This window comes from Bidens hawaiensis, unplaced genomic scaffold (genome assembly GCF_021521415.1).
Source record: "Bidens hawaiensis isolate Kalapana, Puna unplaced genomic scaffold, B.hawaiensis_p1.1 tig00002525_1, whole genome shotgun sequence".
Lineage (NCBI taxonomy): Eukaryota > Viridiplantae > Streptophyta > Magnoliopsida > Asterales > Asteraceae > Bidens > Bidens hawaiensis.
This window is the reverse complement of record NW_027491138.1, coordinates 1,738,748-1,760,302: the sequence shown is the minus strand read 5'-3', so window position 1 is coordinate 1,760,302 and position 21,555 is coordinate 1,738,748. Positions and strand designations below refer to the sequence as shown.

Genomic DNA, 21,555 nt, shown 5'->3' with positions numbered 1-21,555 from the left:
TTTTCCCTTTCCTTTCCTACCTTAAATGAAACTCGGGAACACAAGTTTCCTTTTCTTTCCCTCCCTTTCCTTCCTTAAGTTGAACTAGGGAAGAAAGTGTTAAAGATCATAATCTTTTACATACTGGAGGTGCTTCTCTATTTATAGCCGAAGGGATGAAATATTACTGGAGCAGGTGTCGTTGGAATATCTTGTTGGCTCCCATTGTGAGCAATGTAGCGGAGAACATGGAGGCCGATTTGGTGGGGCCCATTGTACAGTAGGGTTGTCTTCTTTGTACAGTTGTCTGGAGTCGTTGCAAAGGTCCCCACTGGGTTATTTCTCCTTGCGTAGTTGCCTAGTACTGTCACGGTGGTCCAATGCGTACCTTCTATCCAGGTGGCGTCTTTAGGTGGGTATTCTGAGGATGCTCGCTTGTAGGTTAATAGGTTTGTTCCTTTGGCGTTTTCCTTCCAACGATTTGGGTTTTCTCCCCCAAAGTGCTCATTTCAATCAGGATCTGAATCGATATCTCTTCAGTATATGCTGCTAATTAGTTGATTGCTATCTTTGTTCGTTGTTTTCAGTTATAATAGCAAGAAACAATACCCAAGTAATCTTTAAAAAGCTAACTTATAAAAAAAGAAAGCAAAAAATGCAGGTTAAGAAAAGTGAAGGGGCCATTGATGTAATAACCGAATACTCATAGAATAGAAAGCAAGTAGGGCAGAGACATGAGCAGCAGCTATATATATAAGCATACAACTAGGGTTTCACTGAGCCAACCTCGCCGCACACACATCTTCTTCAAAACCTCAGGTTCATCTCCTTCTTTCTCTACTTCATTATCACTCTATGTATGTTTTGATAGAATTCATAGCAGATTGTTTTCTATATCGTTAATTGTTTCTACAGATTTCACTACTCGTCATCTCATATGCTTCTTTGGTTTAGTGTGTTGAAATTACTGAATCTGTTTCCACTTTGTATGCTAATAGATTCAATTGACCCTAATCCTTCTAATCCATCGAGTTTACAGTACTTACTTCAATGTTATTTTATACATAAATATTCATTTTAGATTGTGAGCATTGTCAGATTTATATCGATGATTAATTGAGTTTCTCTGTTTTTTGTAATTTAATTTATTTGTTTCTGATTGAAGGTAGAGGATAGCAACAATGTCGCACAGGAAGTTTGAGCATCCCAGACACGGTTCTCTTGGCTTTCTTCCAAGGAAGCGTGCTGCTCGCCACAGAGGAAAAGGTATCACTTCTTCCTTTATTAGTTAATTCAACATGTTGTTATATAATTGCATTAAAGTTTTATGTTTGAATCTATACAATATTATTTACAATGTAGCAGTAGGTTGTATTTCTTTTGCTTCTCTTCTTTTAATAGCCATTTCTTGTTTCTGCACCTCATTTTTAAGATTTTCACTTAACTCTTATTAATAGTCGTTGGTTTCTGTTTGTTTTGATACTTTATTACCGAGTTTTCGTTAGTTTTGGTCACGTCTGAATTGTGTTTTAATTAGTTTGTTTGTTCATTTGTAATTATTTGATTACATGATAGCATGAACTATGAAGAGCATGTAGTATTGTTACAAGATATTTAAAATTGTGTGTTGATGTATGCAGTGTAGGCTTTCCCAAAGGATGACCCAACCAAGCCGTGCAAGCTCACAGCTTTCTTGGGCTACAAGGCTGGAATGACCCACATTGTCAGAGAGGTTGAGAAACCTGGCTCAAGTAAGCTAGTCGTTTCTGAATTTATAAAAAATGTTCTATTCGAAGTGTGTTTTGAGGCCATTTTTTGCTAACTGTTTTGTTGTTTAAAATAGAGCTACACAAGAAAGAGACATGTGAGGCAGTGACCATCATCGAGACACCTCCAATGGTGGTTGTTGGAGTTGTTGGTTACGTCAAGACTCCACGTGGCTTACGTTCATTGAACACTGTCTGGGCGCAGCATTTGAGTGAGGATGTGAAAAGAAGGTTCTACAAGAACTGGTGCAAGTCAAAGAAGAAGGCATTCACCAAATACTCCAAAAAGTTTGAATCTGATGAGGGCAAAAAAGACATCCAATCACAGTTGGAGAAAATGAAGAAGTATGCAACTGTTATCCGAGTTCTCGCTCACACACAGATAAGGAAAATGAAGGGATTGAAGCAGAAGAAGGCACACCTTATGGAGATCCAAGTGAATGGTGGAACCGTTGCTCAAAAAGTTGACTTTGCTTATGGGTTTTTTGAGAAGCAAATCCCCATTGATGCTGTGTTTCAGAAGGATGAAATGATTGATATCATTGGTGTGACTAAAGGTAAAGGTTATGAAGGTGTTGTGACTTGTTGGGGTGTGACTAGACTGCCACGTAAGACTCACAGGGGTCTGCGTAAGGTGGCGTGTATTGGAGCCTGGCATCCTGCCAGGGTTTCTTTCACTGTTGCCCGAGCTGGTCAAAACGGTTACCATCATTGAACTGAAATGAACAAGAAGATTTACAAGCTTGGAAAGACTGGCCAAGAGTCACACACTGCTCTCACCGAGTTTGACAGGTAGATATTCTTGTTATTAATTTATTATTATTATTATTTAGTGTTTTGTTTTTAGTTATCAATGTTAATATAAGATTGGAAATGAATGAATGATTGTAGGACTGAGAAGGACATTACCCCAATGGGTGGGTTTCCTCATTATGGTGTGGTGAAGGATTGACTACTTGTTGATCAAGGGTTGCTGTGGTGGACCGAAGAAGAGGGTGGTTACTCTTCGTCAATCATTGCTTGCACAGACCTCTCGTTTGGCTCTTGAGGAGATTAAGCTCAAGTTCATTGACACATCATCCAAATTTGGTCACGGTCGTTTCCAGACCGCAGAGGAGAAGCTCAAGTTCTACAACCGCGTTAAGGCGTGAGAATGGGATGTTTTTCAAATGTTATTGTTGGGTTTCAAGTTTGTTTTGTTCTTTGAAGACATTTGATTTTGGATTTTTGGTGTTGAGTTTAAGATACTTTATTTATATCATTAAGCATAATGGTTTGAGAATTCTGAAAATTTGCAATTAATTAGATTAAGCTATTGAACTTAACATCAGTTAGCAACTAGTTAATATGACATTATATTGGTTTCTTGTTGAAGGAGGTTTGAAGAAAACATTAAGTAGGATATTAGAAAAATAAAAGAATAACAATGACTTTGCCTCTTTTAAACGGATACTATAACTGACTTTTTTCACCCTCTTTCTGAATTAACATGTATATTTAGCCAAACCAGATCCCTTTGTTCTCGTTCAAATTGATTGATGCATATTCAAAGCTAGGGAAGAATAAAATGATACAGGTATAATGGTAGCTTTGGTACCAATTCAGTACCCAATTTTTAAGTTTCTCAGAATTGGTATATTGATTACTGGTTCGATATGGCCTGTATCAGTATTTGGGATGATTTACCTTGGAAAATTGGTACCCGTACCAGCACCTGAGCATTTTCCGTGCTCATCTCCTTAACGTTAGAGAATATTATATATATTACAATTTCAAACTTTCTGCTGCATTGCTGTTTATACCATTTGCACATAATATTATATCCCACTCACCGCTTTTCCTTCCATGTCTCCTTACTCCTTTGATATCATCAATGTTGGTCTCTCTCTCTCTCTCACTATGGCGGTGGCCATGGTGATTCTTTACTTTCTAAGTCGCCCACCGATTCGTCACGTCACTGTTGCTGGGTTCAATTTTCGGACCCCTGGTAGCGGTGGGGGGGGGGGGGGTGGCATTATGTTGACTTTTGATTTACAGATCGGAATTTCAGTAGTAACGCTCAGACATATGGCACTCACCGGCGACGGTTCCACCGATCAACATACCGGTCAAGATGCCTCTTTTTTGTGTTTTAGTTTGTTCTTCCTCTTTACATTCCCTAACTGCCACTTACGTTTCCCGTTTTCAGTATTAGAGATGAATTGGGGAACATCTAAAGGATGAATCCACCAAGGTAATTAATACCATGCTTTTAATTTCTCAAATATATAATTGTTGCCTGCATAATTTAGGGTTCTTTAATTGTTCTTCATATTTGCCTAAATTGTTAGTTTTATGTGTTGTAGAGTTGCAATTGACAACAATTCATAGCCAGATGCAACAGTAATCACAGTATGTTGTTAACTATTCAAATTGGTCTTCGTTGTATAGTGATTTTAGCCGAAATTATATTGTTCATATCTATCTTAATAAGCTTAATATGGTCTAATTATTGATTTGAATGCTAGGTTGAGAGTGTTAACAAGCCCAATAGTAGTCCAAGTTCTTATTCGTATAAGCTTATCACCAAGGCTTACATCTCAAAGAATATTGTTATTGAAAATTGAAAGTAGTCAACCACGTCTAAAGTCGCCTAAAGCATATTGTTAATGCATAGTTGCAAACTACCAACTAAGTACCTTTACTAAATAGAATAAGCATATTATTGAAATAATAATAAAAAAGATATGATCCATATCTTAACAGTTTAACACGCATTATTAATAAAACTAAATTCTATATTTTGACTTATACAATCAAAGGTTAAATCTTTATCAATTCTCATATAGACCAAATATTTCAACCTCTGGTTCTAAGATGAAAATTACATCTTTTTTTATGTGGTTTATTTATGGGTAGGAACTAAGTTATTGTGTGTGATATACAAGTGGCGCGCAGTAGTTTCATGAACATTCGATGCTCATGATGAAACATGTGGGATATGTTGGATGGTTTTTTTAGGGTTGTTTTATTGACAGTAAACTCACAGTTTTAACTTTATGTGAGTTTTATGGGCAATGGTGTTGTCTAAGCCTTTTCTATCTCTGTTTTTGATGGCTTGAATGGGTTAAAGACCGTAATTGGGGTTAAATGTGTCGATGTGTACCCATTGGCTTCAACCGAACACCACCCCTTGCTAGACGGTTTTTTTACAGGCGATGATGTTGTCTGAGCCTTTTTCATTTCTTTTTTGGATGGCTTTTGTAGCCAATGGGTTAATGTGTAGCCAACGCCTTATGTAGGCGATGATGTTGTCTGAGCCTCTTTGGTATGTATTTTTAATAATGGCTTGAATTGGTTAAATATTGTAACTGGGTTAAATGGGTCAACGTATGAACCTGTTGGGTTCAACCAAACACAACCTCCTGTTCACGGTTCCACCTGAACATGACTTGAAACCAAAATGTTATAGGTGTTGGTGAAACTTTTGTCTCTTACTTTTAATTGTTGATAAGAAAGTGGAACAATGGAAACAGTTAGTGTTCGGGATTGACCGGTGTGTTGTTATGGGTAAAAAAACAGGTCAAAAGGACTACATTTATAATTCTAGGACAACTTTATTGCAGTTTTGGATCAAATTTATGTTAACGGGTCAGTTTACGGGCTAAACACAGTTTAATAGGAAGGGGTTTAGGTGGTTTTTTGTTTAAAATTTACCACGTTATGAGCTACATTGTAGCGATTTTGAAGAACATCAAGTTGTTGACGGTGTTTTGCTGTTCTTGACTCAGATTCGTTTATGAGTTGTGGATTCCGTATAAACCCGTTTTTTAAAGTGTACAAGTACACCTTTTGACTTTTATGTTCAATTTGAATTTTGTTTGAATTAACCATACTTAGACAATTGAACTTAGATTTGCTTATTATGATTTAGTGTGTGAATTACTATACTGCAATGAATTAGTGTTATGCAGTGTTGTTTTTTATATTTTATACATGTGTGTGAAAGTGTTTTTTTTATGGTTGATATGATGTCAGGTTTAAGCATCATAATATAGCTATATGATGGATGATTACAAAGCTTATTGACCATTACAGCAGCATGGATATGTAAAGAAGACAGCAGCATGTATTTCTTTTGCTTTTTATTTTTTAGTTTGTATTAAGAATTTTAAAATATATACATATATATAGCAACTCTTTCCCAACTAACCATTACCATTATTTAAATTTATATTTGTGATGTTGTTGCCAACGGGTTTCCGGCTGTCAATATTGACCATGTATGGTGGTGTCAAACGGGCCAGTCGAACTGACTTTTCTAATGAATTCAGAAACTTTCAAATCGACTGCCACAACCAACCCACCCATCGCAACGCGGGGGCTCAAAATAATAGTTTGATTCTATTTGGGCAAAAGTTTGACCGAAGTAGTTAAAGTGGACACTTTGGAGTTTGGAAACTCTCTTTTGATTAGTTTAACTGTGTTTCGGTCATCTTTTCCCACATTAATTATTTGGTTCAAATCATAAATTTATGAAATCTTAAAAGTTCTCCGTGCTAGTAAAGTCAGTATTTACTAGATAGGTGCACTCCTGAAGATTATTACCATCTAGGTGGGTTTTTTAAATGGACCTGCTATTTAGACACCTTCACACTCTTTAGAGAGGTTGTATGTAAAAGAGAATGTGTATAAAATAGATATATGAATAGCAAAAAGGGTGTCTGAATAGACAAACCCTTTTTAAAACTATTTATTAAAAGAGAATTATGTTAAAAATATTTTAAAAAAGAGCTTGGACGACCCTTATCTTATGTTGTTTAGATTCGAATAGTTATAGAAAAATATTCGTTAATTATGAGCAATAACTCTTTCCATAAATAATATGAATTTTCATAATTTCTTGCTAATAAAATAATTCAAAATTATATTAAATTACATTCACCATATTCTAATCTTCTATACTATTAATATTCATATATGTGTTCCTTACTGAGTTTGGGTTTTTCTTTTTAAGTTTCATGGTAGTTATTTTTTATTTGGTTTCATTTCGGTTTTTAATTTTTGTTCGGTTTTAGTTTTTATAACTTTTTTTCATTTTGGTTTGATTTTTTTTAGTTTCATTTTAGGTGGGTTTAACTTTATTTAGTTTTTTGTTTTGGTTTTACAGTTTTATTTTTGATTCGGTTTCAGATTTATCGGTTTTAGTTTTTCAATTTTATTTTGGTTTTCGTTTTAGTTTTATTGCTATTTGGTTTTATTTAGGTTTTCGGTTTTGGTTTGTTTTACTTTTTTCAATGTAGTTTCATTTCAATTTGTATTTAGTTTGTTTGGTGTTTGGTTTAGTGCCTATTGAAAAATGAAAGAATATGGAGGGTTCACAGATTAAGTGAAAGGTTCACATAAGTTTCAACTTTCAAGTGGGTTGAAGTCATTGAAGCTTTATATTTTCTTTTGGATATTCATAACCAGTAATAATGAATTCGCATTTGGTAAAAAAGATTTCAAAAGCTAAGAACGTTGTATATGTTACCCTTCATTTTTCTTCTTAGTCTTTAAGTGTGTTATTCAATTTTCATTTATGAAAATGTAACGATTTCGTTCGGTTTTCAACGGGTCATTTTAAAATCGTATCAATTTGGTTCGGGTCATAACGGGTCAATTTTAGAAGATATCAATGGGTCATTCTCAAAACATAACGATTTGATTCTGGTCTAAACATGTAATTTTAAAAAGATTTCGATTTGATTATGGTTCTTAAATGTGCTTTGGGCGTGCTCAAGTTTATTATGGTGCGAGACTTTTCACATGAAATGCAAAAGAAGCCCGAATCAATCTTGGATGCTTATCGGGAATCTTTACTGGTTGCTTATTTTCTGATTTGCTTGCTTTCCAGACTAATGTTAGTGAATTTTGTTTGTTTTCTGTTAATATTATTTTTTAAAGTTTATGAAGTTTATGTTTTAAAGTTTTAAATTTTCTTCGTAGACATTCTACAATGTAAAGTCATTCTTTGTAAGTTTATGCATTTCAACACTTTGTTTGTGTATGAATATGAATTGCAATTAAAAATCATGTTGCTGTCTCAAAAAATATATTAAAAAATAACTTGTCGTTTGAAATTATATATGTGTTTACTTGACAATTTCTATATTTACGCCCGTGTTGTACACGGCTCAGTAACCTAGCTACATTAAAAGAACTTAAAATCAAACACTTTCTAAAACGAACGAAAAAAAGAGAAAATATATGATTGAATAAACTTGATGGTGATTTCCGGTTCGACAATGATTAGGTGGAGGATAAGACAATTGTAGGCTCTAATCATATTGGAGATAGTTAAATTCCATGTTTAGGAGATTGTGTGTTTTTTTTTCTTTTTAATTTTTTTATCTTTTAAAATTATTAATTAATATGTTTATGTAATAAACATTTTTAAAATAAAAACTCTCACACAATTTCAACACCCTAAGATCCATAAATATAATTTATAAATTTTTGACTTAGTTTTTCTAACAAGCTATGCAGTTTATTGTCCGTTTATCTTGCTATTAATTTTTTTTCTTAAACAACCAATAAACATAGAATGCTTAGATACTTCGTACGGAGTGACCCAATGACAAAAGGCCACTGCCAGCTGGCCTAACCCAGCCGTCCGTTTATCTTATATTTAGCACAAGGTTGCAAAATTCGCTAGGCGGACCCTATGCGGTCGACTGGGGAGTTGGGTGCACTCGAAGTATTCGGAGAGTACTCGGAATTGGTAAATATAAAGAAAATTCATTTTACAATATTATATAAATGTCAAATATCATAAGAATACTAATATTTATAACAAAATAAATGAATATCAATATAAATAAGAGAAATACATTTTTAAATACTAAATTGTTCTAAAATTTGCTAATCATTAACTAAAGAAAGTGATATGCTTTTTTTAATATTATAGAATATGAATTATATTTTATTCTTAAAGTCAAAATTGACCCAAGTTGACCGATTAGATATGATTTTGGCTTAGGTTGACCACATTTAATCAATTCTAAGTAATTAGGCGGAGTTGGAGAAACTCACGTCGGCGCCATACCTTGTAGCGAGTATTCGGAGAATACTTGGCCTTAGAAACCTACTTTTACGACATTGTTGTTAGCATATATAACACTTTAAAAATAAATAAAGAAAGAAAAAAAAACAATTTGGTTTTGGGAAAACACTAGTAAAAGTCGGGTTGGGGGTTTAACCCATTTCTTCATAAACCAACAAAACCCTACTTCTTCACATAACACACAACCCCACCGCCGCTACCAGTCACCGGAAACAATGGTGGAACTAAAAGTCTCCGAGAGCAGAGACCTAACCAGAATCGAGCGAATCGGTGCTCACTCCCACATCCGCGGCCTAGGTCTCGACTCTGCCCTAGAACCTCGCGCTGTATCCGAAGGCATGGTTGGTCAAACCACCGCCCGTAAAGCCGCCGGAGTCATCGTCCAGATGGTCAAGGACGGCAAAATCGCCGGCCGTGCCGTCCTCCTCGCCGGCCAGCCTGGAACCGGCAAGACCGCCATCGCCATGGGCATGGCCAAATCCATTGGCCTCGAAACTCCGTTCGCCATGGTCGCCGGTAGCGAACTGTTCTCTCTCGAGATGTCCAAAACCGAAGCCTTAATGCAAGCGTTTCGGAAGGCAATTGGTGTTAGAATTAAGGAAGAGACTGAAGTGATTGAAGGTGAAGTTGTGGAGATTCAGATTGACCGGCCTGCGGTGAGTGGAGCCGCGTCGAAGACCGGGAAGTTGACTCTGAAGACCACGGAGATGGAGACGGTGTATGATTTGGGGGCGAAGATGATTGAGGCCTTGGGGAAGGAGAAGGTGCAGAGTGGGGATGTGATTGCGATTGATAAGGCGTCCGGGAAGATAACGAAGCTCGGGAGGTCGTTTTCGAGGTCTAGGGATTATGATGCGATGGGGCCGCAGACGAAGTTTGTGCAGTGTCCGGATGGGGAGTTGCAGAAGAGGAAGGAGGTGGTGCATTGTGTTACACTTCATGAAATTGATGTTATCAATAGCAGGTCAGCCGGTATTCTTAATGTTATTGTTTTTAAGCATTCTTGTTATCGGAATATTATTTAGCATTTAGAAAATAGTAACAAACTCGCAAGCTATGCTTCCATTTAGGGTCCATCTAGGTTATGCTAGGGCCAAAGTTATGAAAAATAAATAGTAAAAACGAATAAGTTAATTAGGTCAAAGGTCACTGAAAGTGCACTTTTAACATCTCTTTTAAGTGATGAACAATGATATTAAAACTGCAAAAATAGTAGTCATATATTTGTTAGAAGAAAAAAGAGAAGTAAACGTGTTGAGTGACCTAAAACTGACTTTTGAGTAGTTCCCAAAACTTACTTGTTAGTCATTGGTTACGACTTATGGGTATCATGTTGAAGTGAAAACACAACCCATTGAGTGCGTTCAATAGAGTGAGATAAATGACCTTGTTTCCAAAGAACATTATTCTGGCAGTCTCAAATTTCAACTTATTTTCCTTCAGCAATCTTATACGTATTCTCCATGTCATCAAAAAGCTAACCGGGTTACTTTTCAGTTAGTATGAGATAGCTGGAGGAAAATAGCCAATAAATAAATGGAAAAGTTTGCAATAAAGAGGAAGCCTATTAAACTAGTTGTATTAATACATTTACATTTATTTTAAAACACAAGATACAAACAAAATATGGTTTTACTTATACCTGATAAAAAAATGTCAATATGAACTTACAGAAGTCATTGATCTCGTGATGGATTTTATCATATATCCAAGTATAAATGAGAAGGGTAGCTTCCTTTTTGTAGAAAAGAGAGCATTATATTGTGGCTAAATGTATACTTCGATCCTGCCCAAGTTGATCATAACACCACCTTTTGTTGCGCTCCCTCACCTATATTTTATTATAATGGACCAATTTCATTTTCATGAAAAGTAAAATAAAATAGAGATCAAGAAAAATACCACATTTAAGAAATGCTTACCGAATGTTGAAAAAAAGAATTAAACATGTATGCAGTTATATTAACAAACCTGTAGTTGTAGTTATCGTTTGGAGCCAGTAAACCCTAACATCACCTTCAGGAACTTGATGCATGCTGTTCTTTAAGTTTGGTAATGAAGTTGGAATCAAAACCTATATATATGAGACAAAATATAATAATAATAATAATAACAACATTAATAATAATAATATGTGATTTTTTTGCAATCACGTTGACAATAAGTTGAACAGGTTTTAAGATACATAACTTACAAATCAAGGAGAGGCATACATGTCATTTTTCATAAAGATTAACATTATTACAGAATTGTTGAATCTTATATAAATTCCAATTTTAATTTGTTCTAAGCCAGAGGGTCAGGGTTGCAGTTTCATCGATTGTCAGAAAGCAAAACCAGATGTGAACACAATCTTAGTTTGAAACTGCCCTAACTATCACTGATAATGATGCAACTGATATAGTTATTGTATTAGGAATGCTTTTGTAGTTGAATTGAATTCTTCAAAGATGAAAATTTAAAAATTTATTTTTGGCTAAAATTGCAGAACACAGGGGTTTCTTGCACTTTTTACTGGTGACACTGGTGAAATACGAGCCGAGGTCCGAGAACAAATAGACACAAAGGTAGCAGAGTGGCGCGAGGAAGGAAAGGCTGAGATTGTGCCAGGTGTCCTCTTCATAGACGAAGTACACATGCTCGACATAGAGTGCTTTTCATTTCTAAACCGCGCCTTAGAAAATGACATGGCACCTATACTTGTAGTTGCCACTAACCGAGGAATCACAACCATCCGAGGCACAAATTACAAATCGCCACACGGGATTCCAATCGATTTCTTGGATCGTTTACTCATTATTTCCACCCAACCCTACACGGAAGATGACATCCGCAAGATTCTAGATATTAGGTGTCAAGAGGAAGATGTGGATGTATCAGAAGATGCAAAGGTTTTGTTGACCAAAATTGGAGTTGACACATCGTTAAGGTATGCTATAAATCTTATTACATCGGCTGCATTGGCTTGTCAAAAGAGGAAAGGAAAGGTTGTTGAGATGGAGGATGTGAGTCGGGTTTATGAGTTGTTTTGGGATGTGAAGAGATCGACTCAGTATTTGATCGAGTATCAGAGCCAGTACATGTTTAATGAGGCTGCGACTGGGGATGAAGACGATGTGATGGTTTGATAAGGTAGGCTGTAATTGTTGAATTTTTAAGTCTGTTTATGGTTTAAATTCAGAATGTTGAATGTTTCTTATTAATTATATTTGATGCCCACTGCCTTGTTTATTCTAAGTTTGAGTTTATGCTTTATGAAGATGTTTTTTGATATGAGTCGTGAGTGATCGGATCTTGTCTGTGAATGTTAAACCCGTGAAGAGAACCCTCCCGAGCATGTTTCGATGCTGGTTGGACCGTTGTAGATTCCAAAGTTGGCATTGTCTCTCTTGTGATATGTTTTACATAGTGAGGCTAGAGGCAGGTTAACTTGTTTATTTTTAGTTTTAAGACAAATTTATGTCTGTCTTTGTATATACGGAGAAATTAAATATCAACATTCTGATTATTCAATTTTATATTTATATTGATGATTGATAAACTCATAAATGTGATTAAATTCAAACCTACTCAGAAACTAATTATTTCATTCCGTAAGTGATAAGTATTTAAAGAGTTCAAAAACTAACAAACCAAATAAAAATAAAACTTAAGAAACTAGAGATAAAGATGAAGACAAATAAAGGATTCAAATTTAGGCTGTAAATAATGTTGGATGCTCCTGCATCAAAATAACTCTAAAAGTTTTAAGTTATAGATAGTGTTGGATGCTAATAGTTGACTAGAGATAGACAAGGAATAACTCTTAAAAGGTTAGAATGGCTGATGTCAGCTATGAACCCTTGAACAGATATATACGGTTTGGTTGTTAAAAGTGTTTTGTTTTACTTAGGGTGGGCTTATCTACTTTAATTCTGAATTTCAACAGCTAATGCATTTTGATCAAGGAGCTTTAGCAAAGTCATATTGAATCAAGGCAGGAAACAATAAGTGGTATGCATTTAAGTAAATGTTTTGTGTTTTAAAAATGATCATATTGGCTTGCATGTTCTATTTATTGGTCAATTTTCTGATGATAACTTTATTTATGTAACTGGTCAAGCATCAACAACAACACGAGCTTACAACTAAGGGCATCCATAATGGGGGGTTTCCACCCATGGAACGCCACAAAACGCCCCCACAGCGCTACTTGGGTTTGGTGGTGATACGTACAGAACTAGAGAGAGAGTTTAGAGAGAGAAACTAAGAAACGATTACGTCAACTGATCCATAAACGGTTGTTCGTTAACAGTTCGTTTAAGTATAGACGCTTTACCAACTAACTACTGACCACTATTACCAATTACAACATCAGTCCTTACACTACTAGAATTTACAACTTGCCCCCCCTGACTTATGTTGACTCCTTATTGACTCGTAACAATACTCCCGTCTTCAAAAACAATTATACCAGAAAATTGAAATCTGGAAAGCGCGCCTGAAGTTCTTCAAGATGTTCCCAGGTTGCATCAGTCACTGGTAAGTCTGTCCACCTGATTAATACTTTCATAACAGCTTTTGATCCCTTTTTAACCAATCGTCTGTCAATAACAGCATCTGGGGTACACCGAAAACGTGGTTGAACCAGTAAAGGTATCACCTTCGAATGATCTCCGCGTGCCAATTTCAAAAGGGAAACATGAAAGGTTGGATAAATTTGAGCTTCAGTTGGTAATAAGCAACTTCACCAATCTTTTCCACAATTAAGAATGGACCATAGTATTTAGGGCCCAATTTATGAACTTTAGGTAATTTCAAGGAGGTTTGACAGTAGGGATGTAATTTTAGAAACACCCAGGTGCCAACAGTAAATTCTCTTTCTGTTCGATGTGCATCTGCCTTTTGTTTCATACGATTTTGAGCTACTAATAGTGATTGTTTCAACTGCTGAATTTGCACTTCCCTTTCACAACACAATTGATCAACAGCTGCCACCTGACAATCTTTAGGAATGTAGGGTACAAAGAGAGGTGGTTGATAACCATATAGGGCTTCAAACGGAGTCTGCTTAATAGCAGAATGGAAGTGAGTATTATACCACCACTCTGCAAGAGAAATCCATTTTAACCAGCTTGAATTTGAACTCAAGGTCAATGCTCCTCAGATATGCCTCGATGCACCTATTTACCACTTCGGTTTTCCCATCGGATTGGGGGTGATATGCTGTAGACATGGCTAGTTGAACTCCATGTAACTTGGTAAATTCTTTCCAAAAGCTACTCAAGAATAAAGGGTCTCTGTCTGAAACAATAGTTTGAGGCCAACTGTAACACCCCAACCCGGAACAGGCTAACGTGTTACTATTACAGATATCAAATCAACGCCACAATCCAAAATACAACAAAAATCAATGCAACCTACGTCATATTATTAAACAAAATGAATTAACTATTATAAGCTTGAACTTCATTTTTATCTCTCATCACTAATTTCCCCGAATCCCGGATTACCTGAAAACAAAATAAGAAAAACAAAACAAGAAAACACGGCTGAGCCAAAAATTGCCCAGTAACGGAAAGAACAATAGTATAGGTAAGGACAGACGTAAGAGAATAAATATACGAACTTCAATTCAAACTCGAGACCAACCCTTTTTACCGAAACATATACTTAATAAAATTCGGATGTATGATCCGACACTTGGCCAGAACATGGTCAAACGCATGCGAAAATATATCAGAACTATAATAAAAACACCCAGAGCCAGAAACATATAACTTGTAACATATAATGTGTGACGTGTAACATATAACGTGTAACATTTAACTGAACTATAATTAAATGCGAAACATAATCCGATACACGATCGGGACGTAATCTGAATATACTCAAATTTAATCAAATACATATACACATATCAAAACGGACCAGAAATATAGCGAAACAAAATATAATTACTAAAATACACGACGATGATGTTAAAATAAATAGGTCGTGTAATACGGAAGCACCCAGAGCCTAAACAGAGGGGTACACAGCTAGCTAGTCCATGCACCAAGGAGACGGTGTGGGTGGCGTGCACACATTGTTCCATCTCAAACAGAAGTCAGGAGTCAGGAGTCAGGAGTCGGAGCTAAGATCGATCTATACGCCTCTAAGTGGCCAAGGTACTACATGAGTACTTTCAGAGACGCCGTGAACTTTGATTACGCACTGTCACGATAAGTGCCATGTCAGGAGTCAGGAGTCAGGAGTCGGAGCTAAGATCGATCTATACGCCTCTAGGGGCCAGAGTGCTTATACAAGCACAAGCTAGAGACGCCGTGAACTTTGATTACGCACTGTCACGATAAGTGCCATATCGTTGACGCCCCAACGACAAGTCAGAAATGCTCGGGTAACAGAGTACTGAAGCTAAATTCATATAACTAAATTCGAACAGGAACATGCAACAATGAATACAAAATATATATAACCTATTGCATGTTAAAAACTTAATATTAAACATATCATACGGTTAAACTGAACTCAATCTGAAACTGAAAAATAACAAAAATCCGCACTACGAAGTGACGGACATAGAATATAATATAGAACCAGTACTATGAGTGAAGAAAACTAAAATCCGTACTACAAAGTAACGGAATATAAATAATACTAAGAGGAAACAAAGACGGAAACCGTACTACCAAGTAACAGAATATAATTGATACTAAGAGTAACAAAAACAGAAACCGTACTACGAAGTAACAAGAAACAGAATCCGTAATGAAGTAACGGAATATAATTTATACTATGAGTGACAGAAACCAGAAACCGTACTACGAAGTAACAGAATAGAGTTAATATACTATGACTAAAAGTAAACAGAAACCGTACTTTAATTTAGTCAAAAGCAAAAACAACTCAAAATCAATCGTCTTCACTAAATACCAGAACCTACAGTTTGTTTACTTTCTGAATTATATATATATAATATATACCAGAACCTACAGTTTGTTTACTTTCTGAATTATATATATATATATATATATATATATATATATATGAATTTTAACATATTTGTTTCATTTATTTGTTGATTGGTTTTTCCGGCGATGTAAGCGTTTAAGGTGTTGAGCTCTTGTTCAAAACATTTATTATAGGTAATTGACTTGCAAATTCTTGTTTTAACCAACAGTGTCTTAGGATCATAAAACTAAGGCTTCATATAATCATTGAATTAGACACATTACAACTCGTTTAGTCGTTTCAATTAACTATTATGTATTCATTTTATATAAAAAATACTTAACTGTAAACAAATTTATCGTATTGTCATATGCAATTATGTATTTTATATCACCAATCAAAACAACTTATGCTTTTATGAACTGTGATAAATTCCTAATTAATTGGTTTAAACTTTCTCCTTATTACTAACTAGTTCCAATTTAAAGTCATGATAAAAAAAAAACATACATAGCTTATATTTATGAAATCATATTTATCTATTTCTATAGTCACATAAGCATATGATGACTTAGTTTGGAAATTCATAAGTGTTGTGAAGAACAAAAACGAAAACGAAACAGATGGAGCTCTTGGGTGGCAAAATCATATGGTGAGTTTATAATATTCAACAAAAATCTAAGTTCACTTTAACAACTTACTCGCCAGAAACACGTTAGCATTCAAGAATCGTAATCTACCGATTATACAAGAACACGAACAAGTAGCAGGGAGCGGAACCAATACTTTGAGTAAACGAAAACGGAAACCGTACTAACGAAATATAATTAATACTTCGAGTGAAGAAAAACAGAATCCGTACCTTAACAAAGGAGCACAAGCAAGTAAAATTCAAGTCGCGTAAAACACCGCAATAGCACCTCAGCGGGTTAGCGGAACGATTTGGTGAGACGCAAGGACTAACTCAAGAGCACGCACGGCTTCATCGGTCACCGAAACGAATCTATTCATGTGGGTTATGAATCAAAAAGACCTGGAAATCTGGTTAAAGTCGGCTAGTTGGCAGCTCCGATGTCGTTTCCAGCTAGCGGCGGCACTGGATGTGGCCGGAGATGAGTGGTTGTGTTGGTAGCGTGACGCGGGATGGTTCGCCAACGGTCGTCAGAACCGGCAGAGAATAACTCATATATAAAGGGTTTTGATTGATGATAAAAAATGGCTTTTAAAATACTTGATGTTGAGTTATAATGGGTTGGTTGTTGAACAAGATAGATTTTCAAATATTAAATGGACTAAAGATAAGGTATGAACTAGGAGGATGATAATTATGAATTTCTTTCAAATTAAATAACCATTTTTAAATTTTGAATAATTCAGATTTAGTTTATTTAACTTTATTAATTTACGATATTAACTTTAAAATTTTCTGATATTACACCACTAGTCCACCATACTAGTATCACTTAGGGTAGACCGTGCGTTTTGCGGGTGGGTTGGGCAGGTGCACAGTCGCAACCCTTGTGGGTTCGCTAGACGGGTTGGTTGATGAGCGCATGAACCCGGGAAAGGAAGCTAGATGATGATGTGTTGGGGTTGATGTGGATTCAACTAGGAGTACCCTTTCTACTAGTTAAAACTTAAAATGAATTCAATTGGTTCAAGTGATGTGGCATAATATTATTCGATTGAATATCCAGCTTAATTTCCAACAAAATCTTAAATTCAAATACAATTTCGGTGAAGTCCATAGCTACTTTAATAATTGTATTATTTTGTTATCTTAAAATTCGGGTTATTACAATTATACCCCTCTAAAAAAATTTCGTCCTCGAAATTTGATTGATACTAGTTACAACGGAACATTTATATGAATACATTTAAGATGACTAATAAATAAAACAAAAAAAATGGCAAAAGAACACATCTGACAGTAGTATGTACTTAATAGCTGAAGCTAAAAACAATTAATTGACGCATGTGACTTATAAGTTGAACAATTAATAGCCAATCAGACACTTCGAAGAACCCAAGGCTTGAATATAAAAATTCAAACACACGTCTTGAATGTTAATATAAATTTCTTAACTCGTATATAGTTAATTAAATAAATAACAAAAGGCACGTAACACTAGCACAGAATAGTGAAAACTTAGGATGTCATATCTAAATATTAGAGGAACATTAAGCTGCAAAATGGATTTTAGTAGCACACATACATACCTTACATTTGTTAATACTTGTAAGATAAATATGTTACTTTACAAAAATCATTATGTTACTGAAACGATTTTATGAAGTTTAAAAATAAATTATCCAACTCAACTGTATATATTTTCTTATATCCATTACTAATATTTATTATTTTAAATATTTTAAATATGCGGATATTACAATTCTACCTCCCTAAATAAAATTTCGTCCTCGAAATTTCTAGTTATCCATGCGCAATCAAACTTTGACGTAACGGATAAGAAACATAACTTCAAGCGGTAATGATACCAAACAAAACTTAAATGGTAAACTAAAATATTTAACTGAGAATACTTAATCATATTACTGAAATGAAACAGAAAATTTTTCTCTAAATACATATAATTGGGTGTATCACAAAAATGTCAAACGAAGACATCTAAATGAATCCTATAACTAGTAACCGAGACAAAACAACTAACTGAAACAGGTGACTATAAGTAAAACTTAAAAACAGTAACAAATTTGATCCTTCATAATTTTAAAAAACTCAAAACATATCAAATTCAAAAATCAAATTTTATAAGTTTACATATTTTTTTTTTTACTCATATACAAATAAATAAATAGATAAATTAATAAACACATAACACTAGCACAATAAAGTGAAAAATCTTATGACGAGGTCATATCGGATGGAGTATTAGAGGAACAAAATCTGCATAAAAGAATTTTTGTAGCCCACATGCGTACCTGTAAATTCATGATTACGTTCGCGACCATAATCGTCAATTTACCTTACGACTGTGTCCTAACAAGCCTTCCATTATGCATTTTAAAAACATGGCTTGGCTTATAACAAAAGAGTAATGTGATGACAAAATAATTAAGAAATGATGTTTATTCAAATGCATAATTATCGCGGAAAACGTCTAGAGGCGTGCGTGGTAGTAAAGTCTGAATCGAGCGTAAAGGGTACGTAAGTCAAAGTCGTGATCCCTTTAGTTGTGTAGCGTTGTCTTCGAAAGTCATTTCCATATTTGTATAGTGTAAGCATGAACAATTTATTCAACTAAATGAAATCCGGAAAGTCAGAGATTGACGTAGGTGCCTAGAAAGGACTCTAAAAATAGACCGAAAATCACAAAATGATCGGCACGAAGATTGATATGAAATATTAATCCTAACCCAACGTCTACCCATTATCTCACAAGTCTGATTTTAGGGTTTAAGTTTTCTACAGGAAAGAGCCTTAGCTCTGATACCATAACTGTAACACCCCAACCCGGAACAGGCTAACGTGTTACTATTACAGATATCAAATCAACGCCACAATCCAAAATACAACAAAAATCAATGCAACCTACGTCATATTATTAAACAAAATGAATTAACTATTATAAGCTTGAACTTCATTTTTATCTCTCATCACTAATTTCCCCGAATCCCGGATTACCTGAAAACAAAATAAGAAAAACAAAACAAGAAAACACGGCTGAGCCAAAAATTGCCCAGTAACGGAAAGAACAATAGTATAGGTAAGGACAGACGTAAGAGAATAAATATACGAACTTCAATTCAAACTCGAAACCAACCCTTTTTACCGAAACATATACTTAATAAAATTCGGATGTATGATCCGACACTTGGCCAGAACATGGTCAAACGCATGCGGAAATATATCAGAACTATAATAAAAACACCCAGAGCCAGAAACATATAACTTGTAACATATAATGTGTGACGTGTAACATATAACGTGTAACATTTAACTGAACTATAATTAAATGCGAAACATAATCCGATACACGATCGGGACGTAATCTGAATATACTCAAATTTAATCAAATACATATACACATATCAAAACGGACCAGAAATATAGCGAAACAAAATATAATTACTAAAATACACGACGATGATGTTAAAATAAATAGGTCGTGTAATACGGAAGCACCCAGAGCCTAAACAGAGGGGTACACAGCTAGCTAGTCCATGCACCAAGGAGACGATGTGGGTGGCGTGCACACATTGTTCCATCTCAAACAGAAGTCAGGAGTCAGGAGTCAGGAGTCGGAGCTAAGATCGATCTATACGCCTCTAAGTGGCCAAGGTACTACATGAGTACTTTCAGAGACGCCGTGAACTTTGATTACGCACTGTCACGATAAGTGCCATGTCAGGAGTCAGGAGTCGGAGCTAAGATCGATCTATACGCCTCTAGGGGCCAGAGTGCTTATACAAGCACAAGCTAGAGACGCCGTGAACTTTGATTACGCACTGTCACGATAAGTGCCATATCGTTGACGCCCCAACGACAAGTCAGAAATGCTCGGGTAACAGAGTACTGAAGCTAAATTCATATAACTAAATTCGAACAGGAACATGCAACAATGAATACAAAATATATATAACCTATTGCATGTTAAAAACTTAATATTAAACATATCATACGGTTAAACTGAACTCAATCTGAAACTGAAAAATAACAAAAATCCGCACTACGAAGTGACGGACATAGAATATAATATAGAACCAGTACTATGAGTGAAGAAAACTAAAATCCGTACTACAAAGTAACGGAATATAAATAATACTAAGAGGAAACAAAGACGGAAACCGTACTACCAAGTAACAGAATATAATTGATACTAAGAGTAACAAAAACAGAAACCGTACTACGAAGTAACAAGAAACAGAATCCGTAATGAAGTAACGGAATATAATTTATACTATGAGTGACAGAAACCAGAAACCGTACTACGAAGTAACAGAATAGAGTTAATATACTATGACTAAAAGTAAACAGAAACCGTACTTTAATTTAGTCAAAAGCAAAAACAACTCAAAATCAATCGTCTTCACTAAATACCAGAACCTACAGTTTGTTTACTTTCTGAATTATATATATATAATATATACCAGAACCTACAGTTTGTTTACTTTCTGAATTATATATATATATATATATATATATATATATGAATTTTAACATATTTGTTTCATTTATTTGTTGATTGGTTTTTCCGGCGATGTAAGCGTTTAAGGTGTTGAGCTCTTGTTCAAAACATTTATTATAGGTAATTGACTTGCAAATTCTTGTTTTAACCAACAGTGTCTTAGGATCATAAAACTAAGGCTTCATATAATCATTGAATTAGACACATTACAACTCGTTTAGTCGTTTCAATTAACTATTATGTATTCATTTTATATAAAAAATACTTAACTGTAAACAAATTTATCGTATTGTCATATGCAATTATGTATTTTATATCACCAATCAAAACAACTTATGCTTTTATGAACTGTGATAAATTCCTAATTAATTGGTTTAAACTTTCTCCTTATTACTAACTAGTTCCAATTTAAAGTCATGATAAAAAAAAAAACACACATAGCTTATATTTATGAAATCATATTTATGTATTTCTATAGTCACATAAGCATATGATGACTTAGTTTGGAAATTCATAAGTGTTGTGAAGAACAAAAACGAAAACGAAAACGAAACAGATGGAGCTCTTGGGTGGCAAAATCATATGGTGAGTTTATAATATTCAACAAAAATCTAAGTTCACTTTAACAACTTACTCGCGAGAA

General features: G+C 34.9%; 1 protein-coding gene and 1 pseudogene across 2 annotated transcripts; both read left to right on the top strand.

Annotated features, from left to right (window-relative positions):
• Positions 1-1,142: 1,142 nt before the first annotated feature.
• On the top strand, positions 1,143-3,001 carry LOC143619992 (large ribosomal subunit protein uL3z-like; annotated as a pseudogene). Its single transcript, XR_013151267.1, has 4 exons — positions 1,143-1,245; positions 1,620-1,730; positions 1,823-2,537; positions 2,637-3,001. The product of XR_013151267.1 is annotated as a large ribosomal subunit protein uL3z-like (transcript).
• A 6,019-nt stretch (positions 3,002-9,020) lies between these two features.
• On the top strand, positions 9,021-12,060 carry LOC143619909 (uncharacterized). The gene is made up of 2 exons (XM_077091730.1): positions 9,021-9,793; positions 11,318-12,060. The coding sequence occupies exons 1-2, from the start codon at positions 9,045-9,047 to the stop codon at positions 11,955-11,957; spliced, it is 1,389 nt and encodes a 462-aa protein (XP_076947845.1). The 5' UTR covers positions 9,021-9,044; the 3' UTR covers positions 11,958-12,060.
• Positions 12,061-21,555: the final 9,495 nt, after the last annotated feature.